The sequence below is a fragment of the Mustelus asterias genome, chromosome 7 (genome assembly GCF_964213995.1).
Source record: "Mustelus asterias chromosome 7, sMusAst1.hap1.1, whole genome shotgun sequence".
Lineage (NCBI taxonomy): Eukaryota > Metazoa > Chordata > Chondrichthyes > Carcharhiniformes > Triakidae > Mustelus > Mustelus asterias.
This window is the reverse complement of record NC_135807.1, coordinates 78,803,559-78,828,445: the sequence shown is the minus strand read 5'-3', so window position 1 is coordinate 78,828,445 and position 24,887 is coordinate 78,803,559. Positions and strand designations below refer to the sequence as shown.

The 24,887-nt window shown below is 49.2% G+C and overlaps 1 protein-coding gene across 1 annotated transcript in view; it reads left to right on the top strand.

Annotated features, from left to right (window-relative positions):
* The window catches only part of trpa1b (transient receptor potential cation channel, subfamily A, member 1b), a 162,923-nt gene that overhangs the window by 24,762 nt on the left and 113,274 nt on the right, over nt 1-24,887 (top strand). The window contains exons 5-9 of the mRNA XM_078215501.1: nt 15,716-15,824; nt 15,918-16,063; nt 22,858-22,994; nt 23,086-23,134; nt 23,971-24,070. Of these exons, the coding sequence (XP_078071627.1) occupies nt 15,716-15,824; nt 15,918-16,063; nt 22,858-22,994; nt 23,086-23,134; nt 23,971-24,070 (541 nt within the window). The remainder of the gene's footprint in view (nt 1-15,715; nt 15,825-15,917; nt 16,064-22,857; nt 22,995-23,085; nt 23,135-23,970; nt 24,071-24,887) is intronic.

Below are 24,887 nucleotides of genomic sequence, written 5' to 3'. Positions count from 1 at the left end.
AAGTGTCTATCCCTCTCATGCTGATATCCTGTACACTTGCTCCATCTCAAGCAACTAATGACTTTTTAAATGAACTTATAGGGGGTGATGTTGGGCCCGCATTTTCCATCTGCAGGAATGGCAGCGCACGCTCAAAATCCAGAAAGCACGAATCGCACCAGCAAGTTTCCGAGATCCCAGCCTCTCGCCGGTGGAGTGGTGATGCGCGATTGATTCACACACAGGAGGCTAGGACGTACCCGGGAATAAAGGCTTTTATTCACAACAAGAATAGAGCACACTGCTTAACAATACTATCCCAGACTAAGGGCTACTAGGAAGTAGCAGTGACCTTTATACTCCTGTAAGAAGGCGGAGCCAAACGGAGTGTACCACAGAACAATGCTAACAGGTGGAACACCCCAACAGTAACAAGAGTAACATATGTACAAGAATCATCTATGGTTCACCACATTCACGCCTCCTCTAAAAACAAAGGCCGGAGGGGTAAGGAGACAATACGAACTGTCCATATGTTCACAAGTTCAGTCGTATCGGAGGGCCGCACCGTCTCTGCGACCTCTGCAGCACTGGCTCCAGTGCCGGTTCTGGTGACCGTGGTGACGACCCTCTCTCCGAGGTGGTGTCCACTGACTCCTCCAGTTCCTCACACGCCTGTGGACCTCGAGGTGGCGACAATCTCCTGGACTCAGGCAAGCTGTACACGGGAGTAAGAGGATTAAGTTGAGGTCCCGATGCTGCCCGCGCCGTGTCAGGAGGGGAGAGAATGGGCAAAGGAATCCTAACCAGGGGTGCGGAAGTGACGGGGGTTTCCAGGTCCCCTGCAGGCACCAGATCTCTGATAGAGACCGTGTCCTCTCGCCCGTCAGGATATGCCACATAGGCATATTGAGGGTTGGCGTGGAGGAGGTGGACCTGTTGAACCAAAGGGTCGGACTTGCGGGCCCTAACATGCCGCCACAGGAGGACAGGTCCTGAGTATGTCACCCAAGACGGCAGTGAGGTCCCAGAGGAAGACTTCCTAGGGAAGGTAAACATCCGCTCATGTGGGGTAGCGTTGGTTGCCGTACACAGGAGGGACCGGATTGAATGGAGCGCATCAGAAAGTACCTCTTGCCAATGGGAGACTGGAAGACCCCTAGACCTTAACACCAGTAAAACATCCTTCCAGACTGTAGCGTTTTCTCTCTCGACCTGTCCGTTACCCCTGGGGTTATAACTCGTAGTCCTACTTGAGGCAATTCCCTTAGAGAGCAGGTATTGCCTCAAGTCGTCGCTCATAAACGACGAAACCCATCACTGTGGATATAACTGGGGTAGCCGAACAGGGTAAAAAGACTCCGCAGGGCTTTGATGACCGTGGCAGAGGACATGTTAGAACAGGGGATGGCAAAGGGGAATCGGGAGTATTCGTCAACCACATTGAGGAAATACACATTCCGATCTGTCGAAGGAAGGGGGCCCTTAAAGTCGACACTCAGTCGTTCAAAAGGGCGAGTGGCCTTAATGAGGTGTGCCCTGTCAGGCCGGTAGAAGTGCGGCTTGCACTCTGCACATACCTGGCAGCTTCGAGTTATCGATCTGACATCCTCTATGGAGTAGGGCAGATTCCGAGCCTTTACAAAATGGAAGAACCGAGTGATCCCCGGATGGCAGAGATCATTGTGGAGGGCCTGTAACCGGTCCTCCTGCACACTGGCACATGTTCCACGCGACAGGGCATCTGAGGGCTCATTGAGCTTCCCCGGACGGTACATGATATCATAGTTGTAGGTGGAGAGTTCGATTCTCCACCTCAAGATTTTATCATTCTTAATTTTTCCCCTTAACGTGTTGTTGAACATGAAGGCCACGGACCGCTGGTCCGTGAGCAGGGTAAACCGTTTGCCAGCCAAATAATGGCGCCAATGCCGTACGGCCTCCACAATGGCCTGAGCCTCTTTCTCCACAGAGGAGTGCTGAATTTCAGGGCCTTGGAGGGTGCGAGAGAAAAAGGCGACGGGCCTGCCCGTCTGGTTAAGTGTGGCGGCCAGGGCGAAATCAGATGCATCACTCTCCACCTGAAAGGGGATGGACTCATCGACAGTGTGCATCGTGGCTTTCGCGATGTCGGCTTTTATCCCTTCAAAGGCTAGGCGAGCCTCTGCTGTCAGGGGAAAAGAGGTAGATTTTATGAGTGGACGGGCTTTGTCCACGTAATTGGGAACCCACTGTGCATAGTACGAGAAGAAGCCTAAGCATCTTCTCAGTGCTTTGATGCTAGTGGGTAGGGGAAGTTCAAGGAGGGGACGCATACGGTCTGGATCGGGGCCGATGACCCCGTTTTCCACCACGTATCCGAGGATTGCTAGGCGGTGCTTGCTGAATACGCACTTCACCTTGTTATAGGTCAGGTTCAGGAGAGCCGCAGTGCGTAAAAACTTCTGGAGGTTGGCGTCGTGGTCCTGCTGGTCATGGCCGCAGATAGTGACGTTGTCCAGGTACGGGAAGGTAGCCCGTAGCCCGTTTTGGTCCACCATTCGGTCCATCTCACGCTGGAAGACCGAGACCCCATTAGTGACGCCGAAAGGGACTCTTAAAAAGTGGTAGAGACGGCCATCCGCCTCAAACGCCGTGTATTTGCGGTCCTCTGGGCGAATGGGGAGCTGGTGGTAGGCTGACTTCATGTCGATGGTGGAGAACACCCGGTACTGCGCAATCTGGTTGACCATGTCAGATATGCGCAGGAGAGGGTACGCGTCCAGCTGCGTGTACCTATTAATGGTCTGACTATAGTCTATGACCATCCGGGGCTTGTCTCCAGTCTTGACCACCACGACTTGTGCTCTCCATGGGCTAGTGCTAGGTTGAATGACCCCTTCCCTGAGGAGCCGCTGAACCTCAGATCGAATAAAGATCCGATCCTCAGTGCTGTAACGCCTGCTCTTAGTCGCGATGGGCTTGCAGCCTGGCACAAGATTTTCGAATAGGGAAGGCGGGGTAATTTTGAGTGTCGAGAGACTGCATGTGGAGCGCGCTGGACAATTTGGAGGCTGCTGTTCTCCCACTGAAGGTGGAGGGAGTGGCCCATCGTACTGCAGGGTCACACTCCTCAGGTGGACCATAAAGTCTAGCCCCAGGAGTACCGGAGCGCAAAGGTGCGGTAACACGAGGAGCCTGAAGTTCTCGTAAACTGTGCCCCGCACCGTTAAGGTTACCACACAGCTCCCAAGAACTATAACAGATCGGGACCTCGACGCCATGGAGATTGTCTGCCTGACAGTTTGCACACGGAGAGCGCACCGTTTCACTGTATCTGGATGGATAAAGCTCTCCGTGCTCCCGCTGTCAAACAGACAATGCGTCAGGTGCCCGTTTACCTCTATGTCCATCATGGACTTGTCGAGTCTGTGAGGCTTGGCCTGGTCCAGGATGATTGACGCCACTGTTGGATCCCGAGTGTAACTGCAGGCAGCTGAGATAGCCGAGAACGAGGACCCCTGCTGGTCTTCTGCGGCCGGTGTCGACCAAAATGGCTGCACCCATGAATTGCACGTGGTCGATGATGTTGAAAACGGCGGCACCCACAGGTCGCACGTGGCTTGCATCGTCGTCATAGGAAATGGCGGCGCCTATGAATCGCACGTGGCTGAAGACATCGACGAGGCCGGAGACGAGGAGATTGATCCTGGGGAGTAACACGCAGCACTGCTGGGCTTGGAAGGGGTCTTTGCTCGGCATACTTTTGCATAGTGCCCTTGCTTCCCACAGGCGGAGCAAAACACCGTCCTGGCCGGACATCTCAGACGAGGGTGCTTCGCCAATCCACAGAAATAGCACCGTGGGCCTCCAGGAGCTGCCGCAGCCGTCAAGTCTGAAGTTGAGAGCCTTATCGCGCAGTTCCGAGGAGCCGCCGAGTACAGTTGAGGCGGTGGCTGTGCTTGCCACGATGTTCCCACTTGGTCGGTGGGGTAGGTTTCAAGACTTCTGGAGGCCGTTTCCATTGCATCGGCCAATTCTACCATCTTAGCCAGGTCCAAGTTACCCTGCTCTAGCAGCCGCAGGCGAATATAGGATGAGCCGATTCCCGCCACGAACGCATCTCGGATAAGATCGTTGGTGTATTGAGTAGCCGACACCTCCTTGCAATTGCAGGCTCTGGCTAGCTGTTGAAGTTTGCGCAGGTACTGTCCCGTAGTTTCGCCGGGCTGCCGCCGTCGAGTGGCTAATAGGTGACGAGCATGAATTTCATTCGGCTGTTTATGGTACAGCTTCTTGAGTAATTCGATGGCCTCTTGGTAATTTTGGGAATCACGGATTGTTGCATACAGTGTCGCTCACCCTTGCGTGGAGGACCCGCAATCTGTCGGCGTCGGACTGGACTGCTGTCGAGGCGTCGATGTACTCCTCGAAACACTTCAACCAATGGTCGAAAGTATTCGATGCCCCAGCAGCACGCTGATCCAAGGTTAGCCGATCGGGTTTCAGCATCTGCTCCATTTTTCTTCGAACAAAATTTTCGGTATTTTGTTGTGAATAAAATTGATGCGCGATTGATTCACACGGGAGCCTAGGATGTACCCGGGAATAAAGGCTTTTATTCACAACTAGAATAGAGCATACTGCTTAACAATACTATCCCAGACTAAGGGTTACTAGGAAGTAGCAGTGACCTTTATACTCCTGTAAGAAGGCGGAGCCAAACGGAGTGTACCACAGAACAATGCTAACAGGTGGAACACCCCAACTCTAACCCCAATAGTAACAAAAGTAACATATGTACAAGTACCCATAGTGGTAACCATCTATGGTTCACCACAAGTGGTATGAAACATGTCACGGGACCACAGAATGCTCACTTTAATACATTAGCATATCATCAGCGAGGACTTCCCCCTCACCGGACATTCAGCGGATGCCAGTGTGATGTCACTCTGGTGCCATTTACAGAATAATAGTCTACATAAACATGAACCTGGTGCCTTCACCTCCAAGGAGGATTTTGAAAGTGAGCACTTAGCCAGCCAGCACCCTGTGCAATGTACACTGCTGAGGGAGCACCAGAGAGGACTCAGGCACACAGATAAGTTCAACTCAGGGCCAGGGGTGTGGTTCCCAGAACCACCATTTCATGGAGATGGATCGGGCAGGGTGGGGGAGAAAATGATGTCACTTGCTGGCCTTACCTTCTCTTAATGTCGTGGCACTCCTTGCTTTAAAAGGGGTTGTGAAGGCAGGTATGCAGGCAGCACTTCCTATATCCTCCGTCCTGGGTGCCTGTTCATACCGCAGCTGAGGGAGTGCCCTTCCTTAGTCAGGGATGGCAAGAGGGTGGGCAATCTTAAAAACAAGAGGCTCAGTACTGGGGACATCTGAGTTACCCAGGTGGGTCCCATGACAGGCTGGGCTGTAAGGACAGAGTGGAGGTTTCAGAAATGGGCTGCGTCCCCCCTCATGCAGCCTGAAGGGTCTCACACTCTGGGGAGGTTGACTGCGGTGTGATTGTAATTGACACTCAGGCAACAGTGTGAGGACAAAGGGGAGAATCTGCCTGGAAGGCCAAAACCAATTGTCAGGAGTACTTATGTGCAATGGTACATCTCAATGGGTCACAGAAGGCTGCTCAACTCTGCACCTCTTGTGACCTGGGAGAAACAGGGTGCCCTCTGGGAATGAGCAGGACATGCTAATTACTGGTTCCATGATTCAGCTGTGCCTCATCTGCCACAAGAGGCAGACACTTGACTGAACAGCCACCCCAGCCTTCCCTTACTAGTGGTTATGCCAATAAGTGGTGTGCAAACAAACAGCACAGTCATTCCAAACATATGTCTCAACCATTGAACTGACATTCCCAGAAAGATTGCTACATCACACAGATAACACCGATGTGGACCCTTATGCAATGCACCCCAATCGAGGTCATGACAGTGTCCCCCCCATCAGGATGCAAACACTGGTCTCATGCAGCCACTTGACTACCTCTAACGTGATGCCAGGTTACTTTGTGCTGTGGGGAGGAAACTTGGGTCTGAGGTAATGCGAGCCTCTGGTGCCACTGAGACCCTGGTGAGTCCATGCACAGCATCCTACTGGAATTCACAGGGACCAATGTCGAGATGTGGCTATTGTGTCCGAGTGGAGGGTGTGAGGGATGCCATTGAGGCACCTGAGTGTGCTACCATTGGGTGGTAGTCTCGGAGGAATCGAGAGAGAAGAGTCGGGACTCTCTCATAAACCCATATAGCTCACTCTGGTTTTCTATTCTTTAAAGAGCATGATCTGGAGGATCATGGAGCCTGCCGAGTTGGCTACGCCACTTATTGTCGTAGAACAGCAGCAGAGACACCAACATGTTGCAGCACATGGCCAGGACCAGTCCTGTGGAGGAGGGAGTGGCTGGGCCTGTCACTGTTCCTGGAGTGGTACCACAGATGCGTAAATACCGGCTGAAGGTATTCCGACATCGGTCATCGTACCTGCAGATATCAAAGATGCAATGCCGTAGAGGGCTGCGTCTGTCTCAGGGGATTTTGGACCACCTCTGCCAGAACCTGCAAGAGTTGGTACCACATGGAATGGGGGGGGACACCCACTGCCTGTGGCTCTTAAACTCAAAGCCGCACTCAATTTCTATGCGAGTGGATCATTCCAGGGCAGCATGGGCAACCTGTGTAGCATCTCCCAGTCAGCTACACATAAATGTACCTGGGAGGTTACAGATGCCCTTTGTGTCAGAGCTCACATGTATATCAACTTGGACCAGGACCGGGTGAGCCTAGATATTAGGGCCATGAGCTTTGCTACCTTAGCAGGCTTGCCCCAGGTGCAAGGTTTGATTGAGTGTACCCACATGGCCCTGCACACTCCAGGGCACCACGCAGTGCCATTCATGAACCACAAGGGATTCCACTCTCTCAATGTGCAGCTCATCCGTGACCACATGATGCGCTCCATACAGGCGTGTGCCCATTCTCTGGTGAGCATCCATGACAGCTACACCTTGGGGCACTCTCAGATCCCAGCTGTTTTGGAAGAACAGTGGTGGCTGGAGCGATGGCTTCTCAGGAACAGGGGGTACCCACTCAGGAGGGGAGACTACTTGGACCTGGAGGTTGGAAGAGCACCACATCTCCTCAGATAAGGAGGATGTCAAGGAGGGCGGTGAAGAAGAAGCAGTGGACAGGGGAAGTCTGGGCCGGCGTGCTAGGGATGGCCTCATAACGTCTTTCTTGAGAGACGAGCAGGACTAGGATCGACCAGCTCTCCCACCATGGGCACGAACATCGAACCAGTTATGCGGTGCCAGCAATATGCTCCTATGCTGTTGCCAAGCATCATGGCAGGTTGTTGAAGCCATTGGCCAGACTCTGTGGAAGAATGGTGATGACTTGCATTGACGATAGAGCGATGCTCCTCGCATCCTCAGCTGACTCCTGCGTGACAGGGAGTTTCACATGTCCTGTCATCGAATGGGCTTATCATAGGGCTCAAAAACGCGGGATGCACAATGTCAGATACTACAGGCCCCACTCACATCAGGGGTCCTCATGTTCACATCCATCTTACAACCAAGTTAGGCAGCCTGGCAGGACCTCGACAGCCCTTGGCCTCATGATCACTGGAGAACACTGTTAGACATGAGAGGGGTGAGCTTAGATGGAGGGGGGGGGGGCGAGGGAGTTCACCCTTCCATGGGTGGGGGTTGGTGGATGGACTCTTTCCAGGGGCTAGGAGGGATTTCCAGCAGCAACACCTCCTTATTGTGTCGCCAGTGTAGGAGGGACATAGCACTGCCATTCACACAATGGTATTTGCTACCAAATAAACCTGTTGGACTTTAACCTGGTGTTGTTAAAACTCTTACTGTATTCACACACTCCACAGGTATGAGGCGCCGGGTAAGCACAGTGGTCCCCCCAAACAGATAGGGTGGAAGTGGGTGAACAAAGTGAAATTTAATGCCAAACATTCAAATCAAAATGATGATTATCTACACTAGTGCCTATATTCATTCACGTGTGCCCACTAAGTGCCTACGGTTTCTTAATCTTCCTGACCTTCCCCTACGACTAGGTGTATGCCAAAAATCCACAGCTGAGGTTGAGGCAGCCTGCTGACTTCCATGCCCTTTTGCTTGAGATGGCCTTGGTGGGTATCGCCTGGAAGGCTGGGACTTTAAGGTTCCTGGCCTGCTTTTGGGCAGTGTGGATATTGGACTGCTGCCCTCCTCAGTGTCAGGGGCTGGAGGTGTGTCACTCACAGGGAGGGGTGGGGGGGGGGGGGGGGGGAGGGGGGTGGTCAGATGAGCTGGGCAAGGTACACTGGCCACAGGGCCCTGGGCTGTACTCCTGCCAATCCTCTTCCCTTCGGGTTCCCAGGGTCTGCTGTGCTCCTCCATGGGTTGGAGGGGCAGTTGGAATGAAATGTAGAAGCGTCGCCGTCCTCTGGCGCTGACACGTGTGGATTCCCACCAGTGCCTGCACCATGCAGTTGGAGCCCCGCACCATGCAGTTGGAGCCCCACACCATTGTGCAGACATTTCCTGCCATAGAGTGCACGTCCTGCACCAAGGTCTCAACTGCAGCCACCACCCTCGCAGTGTTAACCTCAGTGCTAGATGAACAGAGTGGCACTGAAACAGTGCCATCCGCAAGTCAGCCGGGGCCCTCCGGGTCCCGGCCACCTAGGGGACGTCCGCCAAGGGCATCACAGGTAACGGGGTATGCATCACAGCTGGACACCTCCACCTCCAATGTGCATCCTGGGGTAGCACCTAGAAGAAGCAGTAGACCGCACAAAGTTAGAAAGTTGTCGTTCACTGAGAGGGCACAGGTGAAAGTCACCAGTAGTCAGGGTTTATTCATCATTAACGTTAAGAGCACAAAAAACTTTTATTTGCACCTCAAAACAATGACTAATATATCTCTGATTCTTCCCCGCCCCCCCCCCCCCCCCAACCCCCCCACAGAGCTGCGTGGTCCCCATTCCCAATAGTGCTGTCTATTGTGCCTTGGAGACTCAGGCACATGTTACAGAGTAACTGCCCTACCTTCCCCAACATCCATCAGACCCTTCCCCCTGACCCCCTTCCGATTGGCCAACAAACATGTGTCCCCAACCCTTACAGCTATGTGGGCCAGGATGGCAGTGTGCATTCGGAGTACAGGTAGGAGTCAGACTTGACTGGCACCAGGGGCAGGATCCCAGTGTGCACAACAACAAGTTGTCGTCATCCTCCAGCCTTCAACCAAGACTCGCAACTATTGTCAGACCAGGCCCATTAGCAGTTTGGATGTTTCTGGGGGATAGGGTGGTCGGATGAGAGAGGCTGGGGAAGGGTTATGTGGTGGTTTGAGGGCTCAGATTGGTTTGGAGGGGGAATAGCAACTGCACTCTCCTGGGGTGTGGTAGTTGTACCCCCCTCCCTGTGCAGCACCAGCTAGAAATCAAAGCATCCCTCGCTGCCTTTCCCAGCCCGACACCTGCCATCGCCGCCTGCCCTCTTTCCTCCGGCTCCTCATATGGCCCACCTCGCCCGCTTGCTGCCACTTCCCCTCCTCCTCTTCCCCATGCTCCAGCTGGTCTCCCCGCTGCTGGGCAATGTTGTGCAGAGCACAGCAAATGATATAATGGACCCGCTACAATGAGGCTGCATGGGCCTCATTGTAGCGCGTCTCCACCTCCGTCTCGGGCCTCCGCACAGGCGTCATGACCTTAGCGGGTAACCCTTGTCATCCAGTGGCCATCCCAGGAGCCTGGGCTGGTCTTCAAAGAGGCCATGGATGTCCGACTGCCTGAGCACAAAGTTGTCATGTATACTCCCTGGATGGCGTACATAGACCTGTATGATCCTCATTAGATGGTCACAGACAATTTGAACATTCAAGGAGTGGAACCCTTTTCGGTTGACAAATTGCTGTGGTCCTGCATGTGAGGTATGCAAGGCGATGTGTGTCCCACCCACTGCTCCCTGGACATTGGGAATCCCAGCAATGGCAGCAAAACCTAGAGCCTGGGCCTCCTGCTGTGCACGGCCCACATTGAAGTTTATGTACTGCCCTGTCCGGACATACAGGGCATCTGTGACCTGCCGCACACATCTGTACACGGAGGCCTGGGAGATCCCAATGAGATTGCCGCTGGGTGCCTGAAATGAGCCAGAAGTGAAAACATTCAGGGCTGCCATCACATTCACGTTCACAGGGTGTATGAGCACCTCACAAAAGTGCCGCACTGTGCCCTTGGAGAGCCGCAGCCGGTGACGGCACATCTCCGAGAGGGCCTTGAATGAATTGCGGGACTTGTACCTCCTTGCCCTCGGCACCCACCGCCTTCTATGCACCCTCTTGGGATCCTGCTCACCCACCTCCTGACCCTCAGCTGCAGCCCCCCGCCCTCCTTCCTGAGGGACTGGTAGTGGCTGCTCCTGTGGTGGCCTCTCTATGCCTGCCACCTCCTGAGCACTTTCTACTCTTCCTCCTCCACCACCACCATAATGGCCAGCTCCAAATCTATCAGTCCGAGATCCATCTGCACAATGGGGTTTGGAAAGAGCAAAGAATGACAGATTAATGTCATTGGCTGCATAGACGCACCACCATCCCAATCCCTCACTTAGGCCAGTACCCTCACTTGTGGGTGTTGGCAAACCCAGTGCTGCCCTCAAGGGGAGGGCTGAACAGGACTCCTTCAGGGTCCCTCACCCAGAGAGCTCTGGGAAAATAGAAGCTCCCACCCCCGCATGCCAGATATCACTGGTCCATGGGCCAATACCTGAAGACAGCAGGAGGAAGTCCACCAAGCATCTCCAGAACTTGCCTGCAACATCCCCCGCACTCCACCAGCAGCAGTTCCCCATGCCAGTTCAAGGCTGCCACGCCAGGCTGAGACTTTTATAAACCTACTCTGATTCGCGCCAAAGTGACATCACGCCAAAGAGGTGGGAGAAGCTAACGTGGGTGGAGATTGCCGTGGCGATCCTGATAATGGCGCGCTAAAGTAAGTGATGCAAATCAGCGGTACGCAGGTTTTCAGCGCAGTCCTGGCAGCACCATTTATTTCCGGTTGGGAGATGTGCGCGGGGAATTAGCGCATCTCCCAACCCGACCCACCAAAAATCGTGCACATTGCAATGGGAGAATTGCCCCCTAAATTTGCGACTTTTCTTTCTACCCGTGAAAATCTATCACTACTCAATTTATCATAATCTTAAAGGACCCTATTAGGTTACTCTTTATTTTCACAGATCTAGTGCAAAAGCTCCTGACCTTTGAAGTTTCTCTGAGAGTCCTCATACCTGGTCACACGCTAGTAAATCTGTTTTCTACCATATCCATTGCTTTTATGTTTTCTATAATGTGGTGCCCAAAACTGTACATGACCAAATGGGCTCTCTGTTAGAAGTTAAGATAAATCTCACAACTCCTATGTTTTCTACTGCTTCAAATACTGATCCACTTTTCTTTTAAAATGATCTAGAATTTCTACACTGACAACTCCCTGTAACAAAGCATTCACTGCTCTAATGCTTTGCATAGAGAAATTTCTCTTAACCTCTTTCCTCTTTCAATGGCTGTTAGAAATTGATAACCTCATGTCACTGATACTCAAACTAGAGAAAGCAATCTTCCCTATTCACCCTATCAGAACACCTTTCTAAAATAAAATCCTTCATTAATTTTTTTCTTAGTTTTCTTTGCTTCAGTAGTAAGAGTTTAGCTATCTCGAGGCTCTCCTAACAACTATAGTTTCCCAACTGGTAGCATCCTGTAAATTTACATGAGGACTTTAATGTCCATTCTATACAAGGTGCACATAGACTGCCATTGCTTCATAGAAATTTATGATTAGCTCTTTGGTTCAAGATAGAACCTCGAGATACCTCTATTGAAGCAAAGAAAACTAAGACAAAATTTAATGAAGTAAACCTGGAAGTAAAATGATAAAAAGATGACTAAATTAAAAGCTAATTCACAGACATGCTGCACATACTTCCAGCTTTTGCACATGCTATTGGGCTCACCTGCTCCCAATATGTTGTGGAATTAAAATTAGGCCATGCAATCCTCCACAATAAAGCCATTGTTATAACAAACTCACCCAATTGTAAGCTTTCTTATTGTTTATTAACCCCATGGAGAATAAATGAATGTTTAAAAAGTAATTTTACATCTAAAATGAACAAAGTTAAGTATTTTCCTACTGATTTACTTTTCTTCTGTTTTTCCTTCTTTCTGCATTCTTTTTGTTACCTTTCTTACCTATCATTATTAAGTCTTCCTGCAGAGTTATCTAATGTAACCTGTTATAACTATTCTTCAATATTTTGTCTCAAAGATATACACATTCACTTGCTTGTCTTATGTTTTAGAAGCAGGCACTACATTATAAGGTAGTGTAGATCCGATTGGGGACCATTAACATTTAAAGAAGAGATCTGAACAGAAATACACCACAAAATTTCAAACATACTGTTGCCTAATGTTGTATAGAGTAAATCAAACTACAACCATTCTGAAAACCCTGGATTGTGCACACTGAAGGACACCTCCAAGTTCGTCCAGGCACCTGTAGTGCATCTTCAGCATTGCAATGACTTGTTCAATCACACATGCAGTGGTGATATGACATTTATTTTTGTGCTGTTGGGCTTTAGTGATGGGGTTTTGATTAGTATCATGACCCATATTTGCAATGGGTATCGCTTCTCCCTTAACAGTCATCCATTAACAAAAACAACTTTTATTGGATATATAAAAAAAATTAAACAAAGTAAGCATTATTAACACTACTGCTTATAAAAACTTATGTTATGATCTCAATTCTACTTTTTATTTTGCCCTAAGAGTTCTTTTTCCTTAGGAAATCATAAAGGTTCATTCACTTTCCTGGGACTAATCCAAAAGATATACCACGACCCACTGGAGTTTACTCTTGCTTAGTATTTTTCAGCTATTCCTCAAGATAAGATTCAATGTGGGTCCTTCCATTAGCTTTTAGCTACTGGAGCCTCCACCTATTCGTTACAGAATTCAGGACTGCGGATGCCTTAGTTCCTTATTCGACTTTTTGGAAGATCCAATTATCTTCCCACAGCTCCCCAAACTAACTGTGCAGACTGCTTTCTGCTACAATGCTCTAGGAGGACCACTGTAGATTTCTTCCACTAGCCACAAGCTGGAGAAGTTTTTCTAGCTGCCATTACCTCAAGGAATCTACGTTAAGAAAGAATGCCATTTGCAGTCCATGCAGTGAATGATGGAAATTTTGTCTGCTTGAAATGCAGGCTTAAGTGACTATCATCTCCTATAGCTTCTCTCAATCTAGTGAGATGCAGTCTTTACCAAAGCAAAACTGCAATTGCCTTAGTCTACTTCCAAACTGAACTGCCTGCTTCTATCTATTCCGAACTGTACTGTTTACTTCTATCAGTGAATTCATACAAGTAAATAAATTAAATGAAAGAACCTCCTGATGAAGGCTTCACACTGAATCATTGGCCGGAATTCAATGCTAATGGGAGCCTCTGGTCCCACTAACAGTGCACCCCCACTGTGGGTTTCCTGGCGGCATGGCTGGGAATCAATGGGCAATCCTATTGAAAGTGGTGGGACCAGAAAATCCTGCCACCGATGAGCGACGTGCAACAACATTAATTCTTTCATGGGATGTGGGTGCCAGCATTTACTGCCCACCCTTAATTGCTCTTGAGATAGTGGTGATGATCCATTTTCTTGAACTGCTGCAGTGCATGTGGTGTTGGTGCATCTATAGTGCTGTTATAGAGGGAGTTCCAGGATTTTGACCCAGTGACACTGAAGGAGTAGCGACATATTTCCAAGTCAGGATGGTGAGTGGCCTGGCGGAGAACCTCCAGATGGTGGTGTTCCCATTTGTCTGCTGTCCTTGTCCTAAATGGTAGCGATCGTGGGTTTGCTGTCAAAGGGATCTTGGAGAGTTGCTACAGTGCATCTTGTAGATGGTACACACTGCTGCCACTGTGCGTCAATGGTGGAGGGAGTGAACGTTGCAAGAGGTGGATGGGGTAGCAGTCAAGTGGACTGCTTTGCCCTGGATGGTGTTAAGCTTCTTGGGGCTGGACCCATCCAGCAATGTGGAGAGTATTCCTTCACACTCACGACTTGTGCCTTGTAGATCATGGATAGGCTTTGGGGAGTCAGGAGGGGAGTTACTCGCTGCAGAATTCCTGGTCTCTGATCTGCTCTGTAGTCACAATATTTATATGGCTGGTCCAAATCAGTTACTGGTCAATAGTAACTCTCAGGATGTTGATAGTGGGGGCTTCAGCAATGGTAATGCAATTGAATGTGAAAGAGAGATGATTGGAACATTGTGCAATCATCAGTGAACATCCCCACTTCTGACCTCATTTATGTTCGAAGGAAAGTTGTTGATGAAGCAGCTGAAGATGGATGGGACAATATGCTACCCTAAGGAACTCCTGCAGTCATGTCCTGGAACTGAGATGATTGAACTCCAATCACCACAACCATCTTCCTTTGTGCCCAGTATGGTTCTGGCCAGTGGAGAACTTTCTCCCTGGTTTCCATTGACTTCAGTTTTGCCCAGGCTCCTTGATGCCACACTCTGTCAAATCTGACCTTGATGTCAAGGACAGTCACTCTCACTTCACATCTTGAGTTCAGCTCTTTTGTCCAGGTTAAGGTAAGGATATCAAGGAGCTAAGGTGGATAAATGGAGTTGAGATACAGATCATCCAGGATAAAACTGAATAGTGGCTGAATGGCCTACTCCTGTTACTGTGCTCCTGTAAGTAAGTTTATTTATTAGTGTCACAAGTAGGCTTACATTAATACTGCAATGAAGTTACTGTGAAAATCCCCTAGTTGCCACACTCCAGTGCCTGTTCGGGTACACTGAAGGAGAATTTAGCATGGCCGATGCACCTAACTAGTACTGTTGGGACTGTGGGAGGAAACCGGAGCACCAGGAGCAAACCCACGCAGAAACAGGGAGAACGAGCAAACTCCACACAGACAGTGACCCAAGCTGGGAATTGAACCCGGGTCCCTGGCGCTGTGAGGCAGCAGTGCTAATCACTGCCACTGTGCTGCGCACTAATTAGATTATTCTGCACGACACATAATGGATTTATCAAATATGAATACTATAACAGAAAATGATAGTCAGAAGCTTTTTACCAGGGTGGAAGAGTCAATTACTCGGGGCATATGTTTAAGGTGCGAGGGGCAAGGTTTAAAGGAGATGTACGAGGTAGTTTTTTTTACACAGAGGGTGGTGGGTGCCTGGAACTCGCTGCCGGGGGAGGTAGTGGAAGAAGATACGATAGTGACTTTTAAGGGGCGTCTTGACAAATACATGAATAGGATGGGAATGGAGGGATATGGTCCCCGGAAGGATCGGGGGTTTTAGTTAAGTGGGACAGCATGGTCGGTGCAGACTTGGAGGGTCGAAGGGCCTGTTCCTGTGCTGTAATTTTCTTTGTTCTTTGATGACATTATTTTGCTGATGACCAGTTGTCAATAAACTGTGGATTTCATATTTAAAAACATAGATTATAATTAAATTGGTTGTAAATGGATTGCTCTGAGCAATTTAAAACTCAATGCTTTTTGATACTTTATGATGTTTACCTAATAACTGTTCTTGTAGTTATAGGAGTTAAGTGTTAACTTACAATGTCTGTTTTTCTTGACTTGTCTAAAGTTGTTCTTTGATTACTTCTTTCCAGCTGGAGCATGGAGCATTATTATGCAAACAAAATAGCCTGGGCCGTTTCCTTATTCATGAAGCTGCTTTTTCAGGTGCAGAGAAGACATTGGAAATTACACTCCGGAAAGGTTGGCATAAATTAAAATGTTGTTGACTGAAGAGACAGTCTGCCTTTATTCACTTTCTGCAAGCAGTGAATCACACTTTATTTGTCTTTCAAGGTGAGGAACTGGGCCACTCTCGTGAAAAACATGTAAATTTTCTTGATGAAGGACTCCATACCCCTCTTCACCTGGCTTTACTTGGTGGGAAACACGAGACAATTAAAATTTGCATTGACAATGGAGCAAAAATTGATTTACCTGAGGTATGTGCTTACAGAGTGGTAATAAGGTGAAAGAAAATGATTGTTAGAAAATCTGAAATTAAAACAGAAAATTCTGCAAATGAACAACCGATCAACTGAAATAAAAACTGATTTATTAAAAATCGGCTAGTTATAAAATGAGCGTTTAAGGAGTAAGTAAGCGCTGCTTAGCTGTTATGTTTTATCATGCGTATGGCTTAAGCATGATGCAATGCTGAAACAATGCTGAATTCTATTTTTTGAAAGTTTAAAGCGTAGGTATTAACATTTGAAAGGGTAAAGGAACACAAGATGAATTTGGGATTAATGGTTATGTTACCCCAAGCTAAGATATAAAGTCTCCCAGCCGTAAGGGAAAGACTGAGAGAGGTGTAAATATTCTAACAGAATTGATGTCCTATGTGAGATTAGAAATTTCCTCATAGCCGCTGTCTCTCCTCTGCAGCAACGTTGTCAGAAATATGTCTACAGTCCCATTTTCACAAGTATTTAGGATTTATGTTGTACTTCTGGCAATGTTATATTAGCTGAATGAGAACAGCACTGATAAAATTCCAGGCCTACCTGATGCGTGGTGATATAATAAAGATGCAGGAAAGGCATATTTGTTTTCTACTTGGAGCTCAGAAAAACAATGGAGGAAATTTCAGAGAAAGGGCTACCTGTGGTGAACCATCGTTGGTTCACCACTGGGGTTGTTATTGTGTTACTGTTGGGCTAGGGTGTTGTTGTTATGGGGGTTGTTCTATGTTGTTGGGTTAGGGTGTTTACCTGTCCCAAGTGTTATCGTGGCACACTCCAGTGGGGTCCCGCCTCCGGTGGCAGGGTATAAGACCCCCTGCTCCGGCAGGACCCCTTCAGTCTGAACGGGTGAATTTGTGTTAGTAGTTTCATTGTTAATGTATTAAAGCCTTCAGAACTAAAGCCTTGTTTCCGGGTGCTCATTGAGGTGCATCAATTTAATACATTAACTGAGAATATGGAACAGATCCTAAAACCGGATCGTCTGACACTGGACCCACGTGCGGTCGGTGCAGCTAACACGTTCGAACATTGGTGGAAGTGCTTCGAGGACTACCTGGCAGCCTCGGTAGCTATCACTACAGACAGTGATAGACTCCAGGTCCTCCACGCAAGGGTAAGCGACACGATTTACCTAGCCATTCGTGCAGCTTCCACTTACCAGGGTGCCGTCGAGCTCCTAAAGAATAGGTACATTACGCCACCCAACGAGATTCACGCTCGTTATCTCCTCGCTACACGACGTCGGCAGTCGGGCGAGACCATAGAAGACTACGCCAATGAACTCCTGCAGCTTGCCAGGGGTTGTGACTGTAAGGATGTCTCCGCCGAGCAGTACATGCAAGACCTCGCCCGAGACGCGTTCGTAGCAGGGGTAGGGTCCTCGTACATCAGACTTAAATTATTAGAAAAGGGGAAACTCAACTTGACCCAGGCAATGGGGATGGCCGTGAGGTTGGAGGCGGCGTCGAAGAGCTTGGCGCTGTACCCCGAGGACCACGTGCAGTCAACGTGGTTGGAGCAAGCTCTGCTCCCTCCTCGCCCCGCGAACCCGCGCTCCCAGATCGATTCGACGACGGCGGCAGCTTCAGGTGGCCAGCGATGCTATTTTTGCGGTGGGGCCAAGCATCCACGGCAACAGTGTCCGGCAAGAACGGCAATCTGCAGCCAGTGCGGTAAAAAAGGCCACTACAGCAAAGTCTGCAGGTCCAAACCTAAAAACGGCAGTGCAGCTTGTAACCCTCCAGAACGGAGACCATCTCTTTCGGCGTCGCAGTACCCACGAGGTCCGACCACGTGCGATCTCAGGACGGCGCCATCGTGGCAGACAGAGGAGGAGGAAGACCACCAGGAGTCGCTGCGCTTGGAGCCCTCGGCCACATGCGATTCATGGGGGCGGCCATCATGGTCCACGACGACTAGGAGCGACCAGCAGGGGTCCTCAGCATCCACATCGGCAGCATGCAGCAGCGACCAGCAGGGGTCCTCAGCATCCACATCGGCAGCATGCAGTGACGCCCAGGGGCCAACGGTGGCGTCGATCTCTCTGGATCAGACCAGGCATTTCAGACTGGAACATTCTATGATGGAGGTAAAGGTTAGTGGCAGAACTGTGAATTGTCTGTTTGACAGTGGGAGCACCGAAAGTTTCATACACCCTGAAACTGCTAAAAGGTGTGGACTCCGGGTTCTCCCTGCCAAGCAGACAATTTCCATGGCATCACAGTCCCGGTCTGTACCGATCCAAGGACGATGTATGGTAACTCTTGAGGTACAGGGCACAGTTTACGAGCAATACAGGCTCCTTGTGCTACCTCACCTTTGCGCGCCAATTCTCCTCGGACTAAACTTTATGGTCCACATGAAGAGTGTGATCCTACAGTACGGTGGGCCACTCCCTTCACTGGCAGTAGGGAACCAGCCGCAGCCTCCAAATTGCCCAAAGCGCCCCGCGTGCAATCTATCCACCCTGAAGATCACGACACCATCCCTTTTTAAAAATCTGGTACCTGGCTGCAAGCCCATCGCTACTAAAAGTAGGCGTTACAGCGCTGAGGACCGGATCTTTATTAGATCTGAGGTTCAGCGGCTCCTCAAGGAAGGGATCATACAGGCCAGTGCTAGTCCGTGGAGAGCGCAGGTCGTGGTAGTCAAAAGCGGGAACAAACCTCGGATGGTCATCGACTATAGTCAGACCATTAATAGATACACGCAGCTGGATGCGTATCCTCTCCCGCGCATTTCTGATATGGTCAATCAGATTGCGCAGTACCGAGTGTTTTCTACCATAGACCTTAAGTCCGCCTACCATCAACTCCCCATCCGCCCAGAGGACCGACAATATACGGCTTTTGAGGCGGATGGTCGTCTATACCAATTCCTCAGGGTTCCATTTGGTGTCACCAATGGGGTCTCGGTCTTCCAGCGTGCTATGGACCGAATGGTGGACCAGAACGGGTTGCGGGCTACCTTCCCGTACCTGGATAACGTCACCATCTGCGGCCATGACCAGCAGGACCACGACACGAATCTCCAACACTTTCTACGCACTGCATCTCGCCTGAATCTGACCTATAACAGGGAGAAGTGCGTATTCCGTACGCGTAGGTTAGCCATCCTCGGATACGTGGTGGAAAACGGGGTCATTGGCCCTGATCCAGACCGTATGCGCCCACTCACTGAACTTCCCTTGCCCGCTAGCACGAAAGCACTGAGGAGATGCCTCGGGTTCTTTTCGTATTATGCGCAGTGGGTCCCCAACTACGCGGACAAAGCTCGTCCGCTCATTAAGTCCACGACCTTCCCACTTACGCCGGAGGCCCAATTGGCCTTCAAGGTTTTGAAAAGCGACATCTCGAAAGCCACGATGCACGCGGTGGATGAATCCATCCCTTTCCAGGTGGAGAGTGATGCATCGGACTTCGCCCTAGCCGCCACACTAAACCAGGCAGGCAGGCCCGTCGCGTTTTTTTCCCGCACCCTTCAAGGCCCAGAGATTCGGCACTCAGCGGTGGAAAAGGAGGCTCAGGCCATTGTGGAGGCAGTCAGACACTGGCGCCATTACCTGGCAGGTAAGCGGTTCACCCTGATCACGGATCAACGATCCGTGGCGTTTATGTTCAGTAACACGCAGAGGGGCAAGATCAAGAACGATAAGATCTTGCGGTGGAGAATTGAGCTCTCCACCTATAATTACGATATTATGTATCGTCCAGGGAAGCTCAATGAGCCCTCGGATGCCCTCTCGCGCGGAACATGCGCCATCATGCAGGAGGACCGCTTGAAGGCTCTCCACAATGATCTGTGTCATCCTGGAGTCACCAGACTCTACCACTTTATAAAAGCCCGCAACCTACCCTACTCGGTGGAGGAGGTCAGGTCAGTTACTAGAAGTTGTCGGATTTGCGCAGAATGCAAACCACACTTTTATCGACCAGACCGGGCACATTTGGTCAAGGCCACTCGCCCTTTTGAGAGGCTGAGTGTAGATTTTAAGGGCCCCCTTCCCTCAACGGATCGGAATGTCTATTTTCTTAACATAATAGACGAATTTTCCCGGTTTCCGTTTGTTTTCCCCTGTGCGGACACGTCGACTGCCACCGTCATCAAGGCATTCAGTGAGCTTTTTACCCTGTTCGGGTACCCCTGCTATATTCATAGCGACAGGGGCTCGTCGTTCATGAGCAACGACTTGAGGCAATTCCTGCTCTCATTCGGGATTGCCTCTAGTAGAACCACGAGCTACAACCCTAGGGGTAACGGACAGGTGGAAAGGGAGAATGCTACAGTCTGGAAGGCTGTCCTACTGGCACTGAAATCCAAGGGCCTTCCAGTCTCCCGGTGGCAGGAGGTCCTTCCAACTGCGCTCCATTCTATCCGCTCCCTCCTGTGTACGGCAACCAATGCTACTCCCCACGAGAGGATGTTCTCATTCCCTCGGAAGTCGTCCTCGGGGACCTCATTGCCAGCCTGGTTGACGTACCCAGGACCCGTCCTTCTGCGGCGCCATGTGAGGGCTCGCAAGTCCGACCCCTTGGTCGAACCGGTCCAACTCCTCCACGCCAACCCTCAGTATGCCTATGTGGCATATCCTGACGGGCGAGAGGACACTGTCTCCATTAGAGACCTGGCGCCCGCAGGGGACGTAGCAACTCCTGTCGCTCCTATTCCCCCAGTCACAGATCCACTACTCCTCATTACTTCCCCAGACGTGGCGCGGTCAGCACCGGGACCAGTGCATAACACTTTTACTCCCATGTACAGCTTGCCTGAGACTCGGAGATCGGCGCCACCATCATCACCACCACCACCACCACCAAACGTTCCAGGATCCCCTACACCATCGCCTCATCAGGGCCGGCCGGCCCGGGAGTCTTTGAGGGGACAGCCAGATGTTGCTTTGAGAGAGCCACCGCAAGCACCTGCTCCGGTTTCCGCAACCGGTGTTGAGAAGATCGCAGCGTCGGTGTGGTCCTCCAGACCATCTGGACTTGTGAATCCTGTTATTTTTTTTGTCATTGTCTGTTTTCATCCACCCCGCCACCTTTGGTTCCTAAAGGAGGGGTGAATGTGGTGAACCATCGTTGGTTCACCACTGGGGTTGTTATTGTGTTACTGTTGGGCTAGGGTGTTGTTGTTATGGGGGTTGTTCTATGTTGTTGGGTTAGGGTGTTTACCTGTCCCAAGTGTTATCGTGGCACACTCCAGTGGGGTCCCGCCTCCGGTGGCAGGGTATAAGACCCCCTGCTCCGGCAGGACCCCTTCAGTCTGAACGGGTGAATTTGTGTTAGTAGTTTCATTGTTAATGTATTAAAGCCTTCAGAACTAAAGCCTTGTTTCCGGGTGCTCATTGAGGTGCATCACTACCTTTAACAGAATAGAGAGAAAGCTCCTGGTTCATAGCCAAGTTTCCTTGTTCGAGATCGGACTTATATCATTCCAACACTATAAGTGTGCCAAAGACACATTTATGGAGGAAATTCATCTTTTAAAGGAACATCCAGTATTAATTCCAAGAATAATTTCTCAGTTTAAAGTTTTTAAACTTTACAGCTTACTAGCATCAGAGTCACTGTGGCTGAATGGGCAGAATTTTAATGGTTCACTCCGCCCATCGAAGGGCAGAGCGAGCGCCAAGAAATCAGGCGCGATTTCTCGGTTCTCACGATCTTACCGGAACCGGATTTCTGGCGCGGTCAGCCTCTCACTCATTTCCGGCGAGAGGCTGAATAAATTATTTGAATTTATTCTAATGCTCAGTTGTCCGGTCTCACTTGCTTTTGCAGCCTCGCTGGAAGACGTTCTCTCTGGCGAGGAAAACACCTGCTCCCCATGAACGGGAACAGTCGTGTTGACCTCGCTGGTAGAACCGAGGGCCGCCGGGAAGGCTGAGGGCAAGAGGGTTGCCCCTTGGGCAGTGCCAGACTGGCACGTTGGCAACACCCACTGGGCAGTGCCTGAAGGGGGCAGGGCCTATGTAGGAGGGGGTTGCTGCCGTTTTGCATTGCGATCGGTGTGGGAATGGAAGGGGACAATCAGTCTGGATGCGGGCGGGGGGGGCGTCGGGGGCTACATTTTCAGGTGGTGTGGGGCTCAAGGTTGGTTGCGGGCCCCTATGATTGCGGTGGGGGGGAATGGTTCAGGCTGGCTGCAACAGCAGAGGCCTGCCAGCTCTCTCACTCTCTCTGTCAGGCCTCTGCTGTTGGAATTGTGCATGTGTCGACACAGAGTTCTTATATGCGCAAAAGTTCCCTCTGCTGCTGGCTGGCAAGTTAAGCCCCACCCACTGCCTGGAGTAGCTAGAAATAGTCTAGCCCATTTTTTTAACGCCCAAGGCCATAAGATTGGGAGTAAAAATTTGCCTGAAAAATAGATCTAGGGTGGCATGGTGGCACAGTGGTTAGCACTGCTGCCTCACAGTGCTAGGGACCCAGGTTCGATTCCTGGCTTGGGTCACTGTCTGTGTGGAGTTTGTACATTCTCCCCGTATCTGCGTGGGTTTCCTCCAGGTGCTCCGGTTTCCTCCTACAGTCCAAAGATGTGCGGGTTAGGTGGATTGGCCATGCTAAATTGCCCCTTAGTGTCAGGGGGACTAGCATAGGAGTTTGGGGATAGGGCCTGGGTGGGATTGTAGTCGGTGCAGACTTGATGGGCCAAATGGCCTCCTTCTGCACTGTAGGGATTCTATGATCTCTCCCATTTTCATGCGAGCTGGTCACTTAGAATTCTTCTGGTAAAATTCCTCCCAATATATTTGTTTGTTTGCTTTACAGAAGGATAAGTCCACTGCCCTTCACTTTGCCTGCATGCAAGGGGCAGTTGAGGCAGTCAAACTCATGCTGTCTAAATACGAGGGAGAAAATGATATACTTCACCTTCTGGATGGCATTAAACGAACACCATTGCACAAGTAAGGTTTATTTAAAAGTTTTCAGTAAAATAATTTAAAGTCTATTGTTGGTTGTAATATTTAACATATAATGTGTAATTTTTAAATACAGGGCTGCAACATATGACTACTCAGAACTGGTGGAATACTTAATTGAACAGGTATTTGCACACAACTGTTATAAATTGTTGTAGATGTTAACTTTGACCTGCTCTATGCCAGATGGAGAATAAAGTAAATGTGATATAAAAAATATTTGTTTGGGATAGGAAGCTCCCCCAGTGTCTGAACACAGATAGCCAATGAATTACTTTGCTATAATGACAGGGAAGGACCAATGATAAATCTCTGATTTTTATCACTGTTGTACAGACAATAGGGGTTATAGCCTCTATTTCCCTTAATATGAATGCATATGAAGATTAGATGAAAATAGAATTAGACTTAACTTCATACACTCCTTCTATCTTCTTACTATCTCATTGATTTAACAACAGAACTTCACACATAAATAGTATCTTTGAAGTTTGATCCTGTATTTCAGCTGAGATGTTAAACCAAGGACTCTTAGTGAGTCTTAAAAGACCTCAAGGCAATAGTTTCAAAGCAGAACAGAAATCATTAACCCTCAATCAACATAATAAAAACAGATTATCTGGTTATTATCACATTGCTGTTTGTGGGAGCTTGTTGTGTGAAAATTGACCCACTTTACATTATAAAAGTGACTGCACATGAAAAATATTTCCTCCTATGCTTCCTTCCTGTCTCCCTTCCTACCTCCCTTCCTACCTTCCCTTTCTTCCATTTCTTTCCTTCCCCTCAAGTCTTCCCCCATTTCCTTTTCAAGGCCTATGATTGGATAGTTTGCAGTGAGAGAAGGCATTCCATAACATGACAGAAAACTAGAATGTATATGTAAATTGAGTAATTTGCAAGGGAGTAGACCATTAAACTTAATTTGCTTCTGAGTAATCTTCAGGTTTTTTTGTAACAGGGAACAGACATGAATATGATTGACGGTGAATCCCACACTCCTCTTCTGTGGGCTTCTTCACATGGAGCGTGGAAAACTGTGGAAATTCTGGTGACAAGAGGTTAGGAGGCACCTTTATTGTTCTTACATAGATATGAGAGGAAATAGCACACTTGCGCTGATCCTCTGTTGCTTTATGGTAATGTTTCCATGCTGTGATTGAAGTTCCAATTATTACTCAACATTGACTTTTATTGTGATATTTTATCTATGTTTAATTCTTAGGGAGTGGGTGCCATTGACAAGGTTAGTATTTATTGTTCACCTCTAGCTGGCTCATTTTTGAATTGCTGCATTTTATTAATTGAAAGAGTTCTCACAATGCTGCTTAGCTGTCATTTGATACAATTCAGCAACTTGCTAAGTCACATCAAAGGATAGTTAAGAATTAACCACATTAGTGAGGGACATAGGTTAGAGCAAGAAAGAATGGCTGGTTTCCTTCACTAAAGAACATTAGTGAAGGAATTGGGTTTTTAATGACAATCTAAAAAGGTTTCATTGTCACTTTTTGATTTTTAATTTCCAGATTTTGGAGGCATAATTCAAATTCTCATACTTGAGCTCATATTTTCTGTGATTATTACATTTCTTGATTACTAGTCCAGTAACATCAATACACTGTTGCAACCAAAGTTAAGGAAGAATAATTCACTTTTCTATTATTGCAGTGGTTTGGAAGGAATAGATTTTGGCCGATGATGTTATGGAGAATGATCTGCTATGTCTAGCATTTCTACATTCTCATCTGATTAATATCTAAGGAAAGTGTAGTAGGGCAAACCCAGGCACTGTGGGCTGCAGAAGGAGAGGAATGAATGGAAAGGGTTAAACAGATAACCTGACTGTAGTATTCACACTCACAGTGGACAGACACA